The sequence below is a fragment of the Notamacropus eugenii genome, chromosome 5 (assembly GCF_028372415.1).
Source record: "Notamacropus eugenii isolate mMacEug1 chromosome 5, mMacEug1.pri_v2, whole genome shotgun sequence".
Lineage (NCBI taxonomy): Eukaryota > Metazoa > Chordata > Mammalia > Diprotodontia > Macropodidae > Notamacropus > Notamacropus eugenii.
In genome coordinates, this window is record NC_092876.1 from 26635087 (window position 1) to 26651006 (window position 15920).

At 43.5% G+C, this 15920-nt stretch overlaps 1 protein-coding gene across 1 annotated transcript in view; it reads left to right on the forward strand.

The window, feature by feature from the left end:
- LOC140503735 (cell adhesion molecule CEACAM15-like) overlaps nt 1-15635 on the forward strand; it is a 29966-nt gene extending 14331 nt beyond the window's left edge. Inside the window, exons 3-8 of the mRNA XM_072607968.1 lie at nt 132-197; nt 9357-9492; nt 10012-10061; nt 11829-11890; nt 14339-14392; nt 14608-15635. Of these exons, the coding sequence (XP_072464069.1) occupies nt 132-197; nt 9357-9492; nt 10012-10061; nt 11829-11890; nt 14339-14392; nt 14608-14694 (455 nt within the window). The 3' untranslated portion in view covers nt 14695-15635. The remainder of the gene's footprint in view (nt 1-131; nt 198-9356; nt 9493-10011; nt 10062-11828; nt 11891-14338; nt 14393-14607) is intronic.
- The last annotated feature ends 285 nt before the right edge of the window (nt 15636-15920 follow it).

Genomic DNA, 15920 nt, shown 5'->3' on the forward strand with positions numbered 1-15920 from the left:
TGCCCATGGGGCCAGGGACCATTGCTGTATGTCTGCAGTAGAAGGGTTTGGGCTTGGACTTTGGAAGATGTGACCAGGTGAAAATACAGGGCAGTCCTTCACAGAACTCTTTCTTCTTTTCCTCTCTTCAGAAAGAGTATCTAAACCCACCATCACTGCCAACTTATCAGTCTCTAAGGATGTCACAGTCTCAGTTGGTAAGTGGTCTCTCCCTTCCCTGAGAGAATTCGCTTTTTGGGTTGCCCAAAGGTGGGAGGCCAGGAACAGGTGCTCAGGCACATTAAGGAGGATGGTGTTTCATGGTGAACTAGGAGACGACATGTAAAGATCTCATGAATGTGGTCAGACTTGTAGTGAATGTCAGTCCAATTACAGCTATTTTATCTTTGGTAAAAATGGAGACCAGTCTCCCTCTCTCCTAAACCACCTTAGAAAATGTCATGTACAATACAAGTTCATTCATCATTTGACACACATTTAGGTGCAGACCTTCTGCAGAGCCCTGTGACAGGCACAGAGGGAAATATAAGGTTTAGCTAAGACTCCCTTTCCTATTTTCAGGAACCTTACAATCTAGTGGGAGAATCAGACACCAAACACAGTTAAGTGAAGTGCAATATTACATGGTATGCACACTTAGACTATGGCTACAAAATAGTGTTGTGGGAGACCTGGGGGGAAAGACCATTCTGGTTCGGGAGTGGGCAGAAACCAGGTCAGGTTTCAAAGAAGAGCTATCACTTGAATTTTGTTTTAAAGGAAGATGGTACTTTAACAGGGAGAACATTCTATTCCATGGAGAAATAGCCTGAGCCTATGTTCAGATGAGGGAAGCTATAGTATGTGTCTGAGAGCAGAACGTAAAACAATGTAGCCTGAGCAGATCATATATGACCAAGAGAAGTATTAACAAGGTCTGCTGCCATTTTGTGAAAAACCTTGAACGCCAGACTCAGAACATCAAAGGTTACATAGTAGATAAAACAGAGTCCCCAAAAGCATAATAGTAGAGAAGAAGAGATGATTGCATACCTATCTGATTGATACATGCCATTCATCATTGCTGGGTAGACCAGTGAGATTGAACCTGACACTCAAGGCTCAGAGTGTGTTTAATATTGACCATTGTCACATCACTAGTTCATTTGTGACTTGGCCCAAACATCCTGGATGTCTAAAAATCTGGCAAATCCAAAGTTAATTTTCACTCCCTCAATTTCAGGTAAAACTGACTCCAGCTCCAAGCTAAGATGATGAGAATGCAGGAAATAGAGCCATGAGTGGGCAGGAGTCATTATACAAATGCATTTGTAGAAGGTTATTTTTTTTCATTGAGAGACACACCATGCAAAGCAGCAGAAGGAAGAGGAGAAAGAAGCCCTCCAGCCCAGCTCTCCTTCACAACCATTCCAACAAAGGGTTCAAAAGAGCCAAAGACCAAGAGGAAAATGGAGAGAGTGATTTTCCTCCCCAGTTCAGCATAGATATAAAGGCCAAAGTCCAGGAACATGGACCAACCAGAAAGGTGATAAGAAGACAAGAGACTAAATGGGGTCCCTAGGCTATGTACTTTGGGGAAAAGGTGGGCAGGGATTCAGCAGAGCTGGCCTGGCTCTGGGCAGGGAGAAGCCACAGGAGTCAATGTCCAGCTCTGCAGTCTAAGTCTAGAGCTAGGTCATAGATTCAGTGCTGAAGAGGGGACCTGTGCTGAGAGCGGGGAGCAGCTATGCGCCTGTGGCTGTATAGTGGACAAGGAGCTGAATTTTCATCCTCTATCTGGGGCTGAGTCTTGCAGCTGAGTGAGCATGGCAGAGAGCTCAGAACAAGGGGAAGCCTGTAATTCTACACCATCAGAGTCTTTTAGCTGGCTGACAGCAGCTGTGGTCGGGAACAGTCTGCTGGAACTAGGGACAAGTCTGCAGTGGCATTGCAAATCTAAAGCAAGAGCTAGTCAAATTCAGACAAGAAGGGAGAGTGATCAGAATTCTCTCTGGGTAGCATTGCTTTGGGCACACTGAAAGTTGTTAGCAGATCACCATCCTGAGCCACTCCTCATATCCTTAAGGAACAGAACACTGAATATCCAGAGAAAGCAGCAGCAAGATACCAGGGAATACAAATCAAGACCAAATAAGACCAGATATTCCTTCCAGATGGGTGCAGAACCTGGCCCTAATAACAAAGTACCAGTTCAAGAGGTAAAGCTAGAACAGTGGTGGGGGAACTTGCGGCCTTGAGGCCACATAAGGTCTTCTTGGTCCTTGGGAGTGGCCTTTTGACTGAGTCCAAATTTTACAAAACTAATTCTTCTGTTAAGGATATTTACTCTGTGAAGTTTGGATTCAGTCAAAGAGCCACACTTGAGGACTTGGAGGGTCACATGTGGCCTTGATCCCCACTTCTGGGCTAGAATATTGAATAAACCAAAAATACTACCTTGAAAAAAACTATCATTGAGACAGAAGGGCCCAAAATACAAATCCAAGGGAGAAAGTTACTTGAAAACATCTACAAGCAGAGTATCAAATACAAAAAAATATAGTTTGGACACAAAGTCAAGGGCTTTCTTCCAGGGTCTGCCTTCTGGAAATTGTGCTAGGCATCTGTCTGTGGCAGGATGTATTCAATGGTTACAGGTGAGAGGCAGGAGCCAGTGTTATGGCAGGGACCTGCTGGTCATCTGCAGTGGTCTTCTTGTCACTCAGCTCCTGAACAGTGAATATTGTGGGAAGAAGCACCTGGGAAAGATGCATCTGTTGAACTAGAAATATTTATTAAGCTCCTACTACATGCAAAGGCCCTGAGCTAAGGACTGGGCATAAAGGGAGAAAAAAAAAGAGCCTCTAACCTCAAGGAGAATGCTTTCTATTGGGGACACATGTATACATGTATTGGAATAAAGGAAAGAAGAAGGGTCCGTCCTGGACTGATGATTGCTGGCTAGAGGCAATTCCTGGGTGAGACAACCCCTCCACCAAAGCAGGCTGGCACCTTGTCTGCAAATCCTGGTGTTTGAAACTTCTTGGCACTAAGGGGTGAAGCAGCTCACCCAGCATTAAACTCCGGTGTTGAGACAAATCTAGCACCCAGGTCTGTTTGGCTCCCTGGCAGTCCCTATAGACAAATACAAGGTTATTATGTAGGATGGGCACTAGCAGATGATGGCATCAGGAAAGGTTCCTGGGAAGGTGCTGTTTCAGGGTCTTCTGGAAGGAAAGCCAGGGTTTATGAGGCAGAGGGCATGAGGAGGGCATCCCATGCTGGGAGGCATGGTTCTCCTACTCAGTGCAGGGAACTATAGCAGATGTGACCTGGGAAAGAAGCTCAGTCCACTGGACTCTCTGTTAAGGCTGGCAAGAAAGAGGGCACCATGGGAACTCCAGACTTAAGTAATCTTACTTTGGTGATTTGTGTGTTTGTCCTTCATTCTCAAAGAGGACCATGACATTATGATGAGAACATGACTTGCAATTGACTTTGGTTTGAGTGAGAGAGTACTGTACAAGGTCACCAACCTCACCTTCTTCCCCTGAACCATCTGGGTCCAGTAGCATGATATTCATCAGACTAACTGGATATGGCCCAGGCTGCAATATGAGACCCTGGCCATTGCAGGCTTAGGTCGTATCACAATCTTCCTTTGAGTGAGATACACTCATTCAATAAATAGTCTTCTTTACATTATTCAAGGGATGACCCCTTTAATAAAAAAAAAAAAATCAGACTTGGAGGGGAAGACCCTCAGGGTATCTGGGTAAAAGAGAAACAATTACTATTTAGTAATTACATCTACTCTGTGCAAGGTGGGTGGGTTCTTGTTGTCCAGCCTATGAGTTCCAGGGTGGAGGGTGTGTTCAGGGAGAACCAGCACCTTGGTGTGATGGCTGCTGAGCCCTTTGAGGGGCTCTTTCCACCTTTGTTGTTCACCTGTTCTACGTAACTCTCACTTTTGGCTCCAAGAAACTGTAGCATGTGCAGATAACATATCCCAGTTAACCGTTTTGTCAGATGGGCCAAACCAGGTTGAGGGTAACCAAGGGGTCTTAAATCCATTGGTGAGTTAGGGGGGTATCTACCTCAAGAATGTGAAGGCTTCCTCTGGTGGAATGGGCAGATGAGAACAATTTCTTCCAATGGCCATGAACGCAGCAGAAGCAGGTGATGTCGAGCACTTAGAGCTTAGTTAGACCCTGAAGACACCAAGGTCATCCACTTCAGCCTGAGCCATTTCCAGTCACCTTGACTCTGTCCTGCCACTGAACTATGATGGCTCTGGAGGAGAGAGTGAGGCTGATGACTTCATGCAACTCTGCCTTACTTGAATCCAATTTACGCATAAATCAAAAGACAAAGTAGAGGGAGTGTTGGTGCATGGTTTTCTGCTTGCAGATGTTTGTGCATTCAATATAGCTTCTGAAGCTGAGTTGCAACAAAATATGGATCAATTCTCTGCTGTCTGTGATAATTTTGGTCTAATAATTAATACCAAGAAAACACAGGTGCACCAGCAGCCACCACCACACCATTCATACATGGAACCACTGGTTACAACAAATGAAGAAGTTCTGAATGCTGTGGAAAAGTTCACTTGCCTTGGTAGTATGTTTTCCAGGGATGTACTAATTGATAATGAGGTTGATGTGCACACTGCCAGTGCTTGCTCAGTGTTTGGGAGGCTCCAAAGAAAAGTTTGGGAGAGAAGAGGTATTAGACTGACTACCAAACTGAAGTTCTACAGAGCTGTTGTGTTGACCTCATTGCTGTATGCCTGTGAAATATGGACAGTCTGCCAGTGCCATGCCAGGAAAGTGAATCTTTTTCATTTGAACTGTCTTAGGAAGATTCTGAGGATTACCTGGCAGGATAAGGTACCAGATACTGGAGTCCTTGCTCAAGGCAAATTGCCAAGCATTCAAAGTGTGCTTCAGAGAACATAACTCTGATGAGCTGGCTGTGTTGTTCACTTGCCAAAAAGATTACTTTATGGAGAATTCACATGTGCCAGGAGATCTCATGGTGGTCAGAAGATGTGATACAAGGACACTCTCAAGGTCTCTCTCTAGAACTTTGGATTTGACTGTGAAACATGGGAGACACTGGCACAGGACTGCTCAGCATGGCATGCCCACATAAAAAAACGTGCTGTGCTCTTTGAGTAAAGTCAGATTGAGGCAGCACAAAGTATATACAGGATGAGCAAATTTGGAATATCCACCCCAAAAATTTGTACAGACTATCTGTGCCCAACCTGTGGTAGGGCATTCCGAGCTTTCATTCATCTGATCAGCCACAGCTGGACACATTGAAACTTCACTTTATCATGGTGATGTCATTTTGGTCCTACTTGAAAATGAAGGACAACAACCAACCACTCAACCACCCAACCATGAGCTCCAGAGTGAACTGGGTTTAAGGTTTGATCTTTGAGTAAGAAGTATTCCCAGTAAACCCAAAGGAAAAAAAAGCAGCTTTTGACCATGGCTTCCCCTGGGCAGAATACCAGAGAAGAGGAGAGGAGAGGAGAGAAGAGGAGAGGAGAGGAGAGGAGAGGAGCTGCTACTCGCTCACGGCTTGTGTTTGTCCTTTATTCTCAAAGAGGACCATGATATCAGGATGATGACAGGCCTTGCAGTTGACTTTCATTTGACTGAGGGAGGGCTGTGCAAGGTCACCATTTTCACTTTCTTCTCCTGAGCCATCTGGGTCCAGCACAGAAGATCAAAACATATGACCAGAAGAAGACACCAAAGTCAAAGCTCCTACATCCAAAACCTCCAAGAAAAATATAATTGGTCTCAGTTCATTGAAGAGCTCAAGAAGGATTTTTAAAATCAGGTAAGATAAGTAGAGGAAAACTGGGAAGGGAAATGAGAGAGATGGAGGAAAATCATGAAAAATGAATCAACAGCATGCTAAAGAAGATATCCCTCAAATACTGAAGAAAATGACACCTTAAAAAATTGACTAACCCAAATGGCAAAAGAGGTCCAAAAAGCCAATGAGGAGAAGAATGCATTAAAAACAGAATTGGTCAATTGGAATAGATGGTTCAAAAGCTCAATGAGGAAAATAGTTCCTTCAAAATTAAAATATACCAAGTGGAAGCTAATGACTTCATGAAAAATCAAGAAACCATAAAACAAAACCCACAAGAATTTAAAAAATAGAAGACAATGTGAAATACCTCACTGGAAAAACAACTCATCTAGAAAACAGACCCAGAAGAGATAACTTCAAAAATTATTACATTATCTGAAAAGCATGATCAAAAAAGGAGCCTAGACATCATCTTTCAAGAAATTATCAAGGAAAACTGCCTGGACATTTCTAGAACCAGAGGGTAAAATAGAAATTGAGTGAATCTATGGATCACCTCCTGAAAGAGATGCAAAATGGAAAACTTCTAGGAATACTGTTCCCAAATTCCAGAGTTTCCAGGTCAAGCAGAAAATACTGTGAGCAGCCAGAAAGAAATAATTCAAGTGTTGTAGAAACAGTCGGGAAAATACAATCTTTAGCAGCTTCTTCATTAAAAGATTGAATGATTTGGAATATAATATTCCAGAGATCAAAGGAGCTAGGATTAAAACCAAGAATCACCTACCTAGAAAAACTGAGTATAATTCTTGAGGAAAAAGTTTTTTCGGGGGAAAAAATGGACATTCAATGAAAAAGAAGACTTCTGAGCCTTCTTGATGAAAAGATCAGAGCTGAATGGAAGATTTTATTTTCAAATACAAGAATCAAGAGAATCATGAAAAAGTAAAGAGGAAAGAGAAATCAAAAGGGGCTTATTAAAGTTGAAACATTTACATTCCTACATGGAAAGATGATATTTGTAACTCATGAAACCTTTCACAGTATGAGGGGATTTGGAGGGGAAAATATATATACATATATGTGTGTGTTTATATATGTATACACACATGCATATATGTATTTATGTGTGTATACATATATGATACACAATATATGCATGTATATATAACATATGTATACACACACGTGTGTGTCTGTCTGTCTGTCTGTATTCTTCCTTCATTTTCGAAGAAGACCATGACATCAGAGAAATGATGACATAACTTGCACTTGACTTTGTTTTGAGTGAGGGAGGGCTGCGCAGGATCATCAGCCTCACTTCCCCTCCTGGGCCATCTGGATCCAGTGACTAGATATACAGCAGGATGACTGGAGAAGGCCCAGGATGCACTGGGAGACGTTGATCTATTCAAGTACTCACTTACTGAGGTAATGCCCATTCGGTGAACAGGCCTCTTTAAGAAGTAAACAGAGAATGGCCCCTTTAATGAGCAAAACAAAGAAAAAAAATAAGCAAATGTAGCTGGGAGGGAAAGAGCAACAGTTACTATTGATAATCATTCTGAAGCCAGGAATGTCCCCAAAACAGCCCTCAACTGGAGTTTGGTATATGTGTATGTATATGTGTACACACACACACATATACATATACAAACAGATATACACACATATACATATACACACATACACATACATATATGCACACATATATACACACATATATACTTATATATATATAAAATGTATATATTATGTACATATACACATACATATAGACAGATGGCAAAGACTGAGTTGAATACGGAGGGATGATATCTAGACAATAAAATTAACGGGGGAGACAAGAATATAATAGAGAAGGAGAAAGGAAAAAGTATACTGGGGTAAACTATCTCACATAAAAGTGCCAAGAAAAAGCTTTTACAGTGGAGGGAAAGAGGGGGGAGGTGAAAGGGAATGAGTGAACCTTATTCTCATTAGATTTGGCTTAAGGAGGGAATAACATTTACATTCAGTTTGGTATGGATATATATATCTTACCCTACAGAAAGAAAGGGTGGAAAGGGATAAGAGGGAGGATGATAGAAGGGAGGGCAAATGAGGGAAGGGAGTAATCAGAAGCTAACACTTTTCAGGAGGGACAAGGTCAAAGGAGAGAACAGAATAAGTGGGTGGTGGGATAGGATGGAGTTAAATATAGTTAGTCTTTTACAACATGACAATTATAGAAGTGTTTTGCATAAATACACATGTATAACCTGCATCAAATTGCTTGCCTTCTTAATGAGGGTACGTGGAGAAGGCAGAAGGCAGAGAATTTGGAACTCAATAAATGTTAAAAATTGTATTTACATGAAACTGGGAAATAAGTTATATATGCAATTGGGTGTAGAAATCTCTCTTGCTCTACAAGAAAACAGAAGGGAAGGGGATAAGAGAAAGGGGGGATAAAAGGGAGGGTAGATTGGGGAGAGGGGTAATCAGAATGCCTGTCATCTTGGGGTTAGGGGAGGGGAGAGTTGGGGAGAAAGTGTGGAACTCAAAATCATGTGGAAGTGAAAGTAAATTTAAAAAGTGAAAAAGTGAAGTGAAAAAGTGGAAAAAATAAATTAAAAAAATAAGAAAATAAGGGGTATATTAGGTGATGGTGATGGCCTTCCCAGATGGAGATTCTGGGTCCTCTGACCTCTACCAGCTCTGAGCCTTCTGGTGCCTGGTCTGGAAAAGGCCCACAAGGACCATCAGGCAAAGAGGGAGAGAGCTCATGTCCTAGGGTAGAAATCACTCTCTGTCTGAACAATCATGTCATCTCTTTGAACCTCCATTTTCTCCTTTGTAAACTGGGGTGCAAGGATCCTGGAGAGTATCACAGACTTGGTGATGAAAGGGACCTAGAAGCCCATACAGTGAATAGGCCTTTTTAAGAAGTAATCAGGGAGTAGCCCCGCCTAATGAGAAAAAGAAAAAATAACTAAATCAAGCTGGGAGGGAAAGAGCAACAGTTACTGTTGATAATCACTCTTAAGCCAGTAGGGTTCAGAAAACACCCATTAAGTGGAGTTTGGGCAGGGATCCAATCTATGGGCTTCAGAGTGAAGTAGGTTTAAGGGTTAAGGGTTAAGGTCAGAAGAGGAGAGGACAGGAGCAGAGAGGACAGGACAGGAGAGCAGAGGACAGAAGGAGAGAGGACAGGACAGAAGAGCAGAGGAGAGGAGAGCAAACCAAAGCAAATCTGGGTTACTGGGATGAGGGTGGCACCATCAAAAGAAACAGAAAAGTACAGTGGCCACATTGTGAGCAGGAAATTATAGGTTCAGAGACAGATTACATACAGGTTCCTGTTCTTGCCCAAGGTTCAGATGTTTCCAGACAGCCTGCAATGGGATTTTGTCACAGAGATCCCTAGGTTCTGAGGTTTGATCAACAGGCATTTGATAAGTTTTTCCAGAGTGCCAGACACTGTGCACAAGTGTAGGCACTTCATATTGGAGACCCCTCAAACCAATAAAAATGCTTTTCCTCTTCTCTGTCCACAGAGAAAGTGTCCCCAGGCAGAGGTAATGGCTCCTGGTTCTCTACAGGGGAGATCACTGGCATTGTGATTGGAGTCTTGGTTGGGGTGGCTCTCACTGGAGGCCTCATCTATTTTTTCTTCTTCAAAGAAACTGGAAGGTAAAATAATACTTGCTATGTTTGTCCTCCTTCCTACTGTCTCCCTGGGTAGGGGAGAGACATTAGTTTAGTCTTATGCATTCTGAATTCACTTCTGGACCTGATCTGCCTGTCTTCCTAAACTCCTACTTTTTAGTACTAATTCCCTTGGGTAGCTTTCTTCTCTGGGATTACATTTTATCTCATCTTTCATACTTGATTGCCTCTTGGAAACAAGTCTCTTCTCCGGTAGGGTGCAGACTGGATCACTGCAGAGTCAAAGGAGATAGGTTACTACTCACAACCTAGTGAGAGGCCAAGTGATGAAAAACGCCACTGAGAGCTATCGAGACTGAGTAGTAGACTAATATAACAAGTAGGTGAAGACACTAACAGTGAGGAGGTTGTATATAGGGGTAAGGCATGAGACCTGAGGGTATCCAGGATAACTTTGACTCTGTTCCAATCATCCCTTCCACCTTGGAGAAATCTATTACTTATTTTAGGAATGTCACTCTCGCATGTCTGTTCTTTCTTAAGGGCAAGTAAGCACTGCCATTCAGAGAAGAACTGTTCAGCACCCAAACATGGTAAGTGAAAACACCAACCAAAGAAAACTGGTGGCTAATGGTGGCCTTGGGAATTATGGCTCCAACCACAGTTCCCTTTCCTTACTTCAAGGAGAACCTATGAGCTGTCCTGGTAATGAGAGCCAGCTCTTTTTCTTTTTCTTTGACAGGATGACCAGAGTTCAAGAGTCCTCCATTCAATTAATCTTAAACAGATATATTAACATATCTCCTACTTAGGCACTGAAAGTCCTTCATATTTGGAGAAGATTCAAGTTGTTCTTTCTGCAGGGCCTATTCATGGTGACTCTCAACACTGTCCACTAACTTTTCTACTCCTCTCCTCACATTCTGACTCTGAGCTTAACAGCAGTGTGGCCCTGGGGGAAAAGTCCCTATGCAACAATTTCCTCAGGTATGGAGAGAGAGCTGGAGTAGCTGGCCTCCATGGACACTCCCACCTCAATGTCTCTGATTATAAACAAGGGCTCAAAGGCAAGCTGGATTTCAAGCTCAATATTACAATCATTGTGCGTTGTATTATTTTCACTATGGTCTGCCTTGGTATAAGAACTCATCCCCACATGGCTAGTCTGCTGGGCATGAGCCTCTGCATACTTGGTGATACAAGCCCTTTTACATTAAAGAAACTGCCCAGAGCTGCCATCCTAGGGGCACAGGCTTTGGCACCTGTGGGTCACCTCCTTGCCTTGATGAATCACCAGAGACAGGATTTGTGACCAAAATGACACCTTCCTTCTCCACACTGAGCTTCTATTCTCTCATATCTTCTCTGTTCTGTCCATCAAGAGAGATCCATAGATAAGACAGGGCCCATCTAGACTCAGACTCTAGAAGTCCAGCTCTTGGAACCAAAGACCTGAAAGTCTTAACAAATCTGAATGTACACATCCCGTCATGAATTCTTAGAAACCCAAAAGCTCAGAAACCTAGAAGAAGGAGACCCTGGAATTCCTTCTGTGAGAATTTTCCCATTCTGTCCCCCATGACTGGAAGCTTCTCCCCCTTTCTCTTATCTCCTGTCTTCTTGGCTTCCTTAGAGTGCCAGCTAAGATCCCAGCTCCCACAAGAAGCCTCTCCTCATTCCCCTTAACTCAAGAGCTTTCCCACACTTGATTATCTCCTCAATTTATCCTGTCTATGTCTTGATTGTACACAGTTTGCAGGTTTTTTCATCCCTTAAACTATAATCTTGTTGAGGGCAGGGATGGTCTTCTTCCTTTCTTTGTTTGCCCAATGCTTAGCACAGCACTTGCCATATGATAGACCTGAAATTATTGACTGACCCTCTGTGGGGGAGATGGAGAGGAAGCAATTCTCCCATGTCCTCTTCATCTGTTTTGAGTGTGAGTGTGTTCATCCTTCATTGTCAAAGAAAACCACGCCATCAGAGAAATGATGACGTGACTTGCACTTGACTTTCTTTTGAGTGAGAGAGGGCTGTGCAGGTCACCAGTCTCACTTCTCCTCCACAGCCATCTGCATCTAGTTACCAGATATTCATCAGGGTGACAAGAGATGACCCACGATGAGGCAATTAGGGTTATGTGACTTGCCCAAGGTCACACAGTTATTGACTGTCAAGTGTCTGAGGTGAGATTTGAACTCATGTTCTCCTGACTCCTGCACTGGTGCTCAGTCCACTGGACCACCTAGCTGCCCCTTGGAGAGTGAGTCGGAGTGGTGAGGAAGAAGAGTCAGTCCTTCATGGAATTCAGGCTCATGATACATCACTGACATCTTCTGTTTGGGTTTCTCTCCCTCCAGGTGAGGACACCACCCTGTATGAAAACACTGCTTGTGAAAAAGGCTCAGCTGTGTCTGCACAGGTAGGACAGATGGTCTCCTTCACTTACTTCCAGCATTTTGGAGTGTTTGTCAGGGAGTGGGAAGGGGCCCATTTCTACTGATATGGAGGTGTTTCCATCATGAGTCTAAGTCATTTAATGGGCCTGAGAGATTGCAGGATAAGCAGAGCATCCACAAGCAGAGTGGAGTATCTGGATAGTAAAAAAGAAGGGTGGGAATTCCCTAGCACTGTGAAAAGATCTGGTTAGGCAACAGTCTGAAGGGAAGACTTTGGGAGGGCAGGTGGTGGCAAATGAGGACCTGATAACTCTTTGGATGCATGACATGTAGGAGAGGGTTCAGACTGAACCTCCTTGGTCCAGGAGGCCACATCAGGGAGTAAGGAATGGAATTTGGAAGGTCACTTCAGGCTTGATGTCAGGAAATCTTGGAAGAAAATGAGATGCCTAGTGTGCTTTCCCCACCACTCTCACCTGTCCTCTCAAACATGACAATATTCTAGTTCAAGACACCATCAACTCAGTCCTAGAGTATTACAACTGCTTCCACATTGGTTTTCCAAGCTCCAGAGTCTCCCTTGTCCTCTGCACTGCTGGCAAACATGTACCTAGACACAGGTTTGACCAAGTCCCTTCCAGATGTTGAGAATGCTCAGTGCTTCCCTATTGCCAGAAAAAGAAACTATAACCACTCCTGGTTTGTTTGTTTGTTTTTCTGCAGTTCATGATTTTATTGATAGAGGGAACACCCATTCTCAATGTTGTTAGGGAGTCTGTAATGTTAGAGATCTGCTAGCCAATGAAACCATGAGAGACTTGCCCATGTTCTTAAGGCCAATTTGTGTCAGAAGCCAGACCTGAAATTTGTTCCTTCTGAGTTTTCATCAAATCTTTACCCACCACCCCTTACTCATTGGAAGGATCTAAGGTCGTTGTCTCCGTGTTTATCACACTTTTATGGTCTTTCCTCCACTCAAAGGTTCCATCTAATCAGTCACTCTTGTGTTATTGTGCGTTTGTCCTTCATTCTCAAAGAGGACCATGACATTAAGATGATACCATGACTTGTAGTTGACTTTGATTTCAGTGAGAGAGGGCTGTGCAAGGTCATCAACCTCTCCTTCTTTTGAGTCATCTGGATGAAGTGCCCTCATATTCATCAGAATGACTGGAGATGCCCCAGGATGTAAAGTGAGAACCTAGGCCTTTCAGGCTGAGGTCCTATAGCATTCTGACTTTGAGTTGGATAGACCCATTCAAGGAAGTTGCTCAAGGGATGGCCCCTTTAATAATAAAAAAAAATCAAAGTGGGAGGTGAATACCCCAGGGATCCTGGGTAAAAGAAAAACAATTATTAATCAGTCACTCTGTTGCTCCAAGAACACCACTTTCTACTTGTCCTCTCTGGGCAGGCCATCTTCCATGACTGGAAGGGGCTCTCTCCTCACCTCTTTCGAATGAAATCCTGACCCTCCTGCCTAGTTCAGCAGAAGTGCCAGCCTCAACAGGAGCCTGCCTTGCTCCTTCCTATTGCTCATGCCCTACCTCTTTTCATTCTTCTCTATATGTTTGGATTTATCGTTTCTTTACTGATGGCTTCCTCCCAACACAATATCATCTCCTTGACTGCTGGACTGTCTCCTTTTTCTTTGCTCATCTCATGAATACAGGAATGAATGTATAAGAAAATCATTCATTCAATGATTTTTATTCATATCATATGTAAACGTGCACGTTGTACACAGTGAGATTATGTTGAAATTGCCAGAGATTACACATATTGAGAAATTCTGTCCGGATAGGGACTTTTTGCTGTGGGAAATTACAGGGAGAGTAAATGGAATCAGAAGTCAGGCTAGAGTTGATTTGATTATGGCTCCAGAGCTGGAAAGCAGGAGAGAGGGATGGTTAACTTGGGGGTGCCGGGTGGGGAATTCCAGGACTGAAATGCTTAACTCTTGGTGGAGCTTGTCTTGTGGATCAGTCATGGCTAGAGGTGAGGAGTAGTCTGGGAAGGAAGTGACTCATGACTTGAGCCCAAGGCTTGGTTGGTGGCCTGCTCCTGAGGCCGTGACCATTCAGGACGGGGAGGTTTTTCACAGCAGGACTTCCAGGCAGGAAAAGAATTAGACTTTCCAGTATTTACGGCACTGTATTTGCTACATAGTGGGTGCTAAATAACTGCATAGATGCAGGTGGAATGGCTACCTGGGATGTGGTGTCCTCCTCCATACTGGAAGTCTCCAAGGAAGAATGAATGACCACTTGTCACATGAACTGTAGAGGACATTGCTCTTAGGGTCTGAGGTCCATTCTAATTCAGGGGATCCATGACCATGATATCCCTAAATCCCTTCTGATTTGTCACATATCATAAGGTTCCTTCTATATCAAGCGTTCTCTGTCCTAAATTCCTTTCCAATTCGGGCTTTTGGAGACTTTTACCAGCCGTTGTTTCCCCCTCCACAGGGCCTGGACTCCTCCCCTGCTTTTCCTCATATCCAATCTGAGAGTCTCTATCAGGTATGTATGTGTACAAGGAGGGCCCAGGCCTTTCTCAGGGACCAAGAGAGAGGTCAAAATGCTGGTTGAGCATGGACTTATAGTTGCTGATGGGAGAGGGAACAGAACAGGGCTAGGATGGAGACAATTGGAGGCAGGGTTTGGAGAGGGAAGAGTCCTCCTACTCCCAACCTCCATTCTGGGATGCCAGTGACATCTGTTCTTTCTATATGCAGGTATTGGACATATCCCAAGTGGATGTTTATGAGAAGATTGGTCCCTGGAAGAACCCTCAAGCTGAAGGAAGAGAGAAAAGGCCCTAGGGATGTTGTGACAACATTTCTATTTCCCTTCATTAAGGAAGATTCAGAAGAATCTCTCAGGGAAGAAAGTTGAGACACCTAGGGCACTTGGAAAAACTAACCAAGAGAAAGAAAAAGGCTCTATTTGGAGAGAGAGGAGGCTTCCATGGACTCACGGGCACCCAGACCTCACAGAGAGGACTGAGAGGAATGAAGGAAGCCAGTGTTATGTGTGCCAGAGCTGATTAGAAGCCAAGGTACCCTCTGAAATGAATTTGGGTGACATACTCTGTTGGTCCCCAATTACTTCAATATTTTTAATGCCTCAATATTTTCCTGTCTTCTTTATCCCCTTTATCCTTGTCAAAGTACTTTTGGAAACTTTCACATTCATTCATACTGAACTCAGGTGTGGATGATCCAGCTTATCTGCATGGTCCTCAGATGCTGAGATTCTCTGGAGTCAAAAAGTCTTATTTTTCTGAGGTTCCATGGACCCAGGAATATTTGTTTCTTGATAACATGATCTCAAAGATGGACCAGATGATCTGGGTCCCCCAAGGCAGAAGTGGCCAATGGAAGTGGAAACTCCTACAATGTATGAAGAGAGCCACTCACAGAAAGCCAATGGCAGGTGCAGAGACCATGACTGCTCATGTCAGAAAAAAATGACAGGAACGGGCCCCAATGACAGTGACACTTGGAGCCCAATAGTGAGCTCTATTCATGGAGTACTTCACAAAAGGAGAAAGGACATCTAGGGCAAGGAGCTTGGTGGCATGCCTTAGCTACTGGGATCCTCATCCCAAGTACCTGACTACCATTTTATTTGAAGTTTGTACACATTCTTATCAAGAAAGCTGTATTCATGGGGGAATGCACCCCCAACTTTTGGTTTTAGAGGAGATGTTTTGTACATTTTATTATTACTACTCCTTAGTAAATACCTTTGCTAACAATAATTTCCTTTCTGTCTGGTTTTTAGTGGGGAGCACCCAGGTAGTGACTCATAAGAAACAGTGCTAGATGCCCTTCAGTTTTTCCCCCTGAGAGAGAATAGTCATCATATGCCTTCTGGGCTCCCCAGTCATGAATGACAGTGGGAATTGGGTAATGAGCTATACTATCAGGCAGGTATCCCAAAGGGGTCAAGGACAGAAAGGAAGGCGCCATCAGTACACGACATTTATAGTAACAGTTTTTGTTATGGCAAAAAACTCGAAATGACCTGGGCTATCATCCAATGG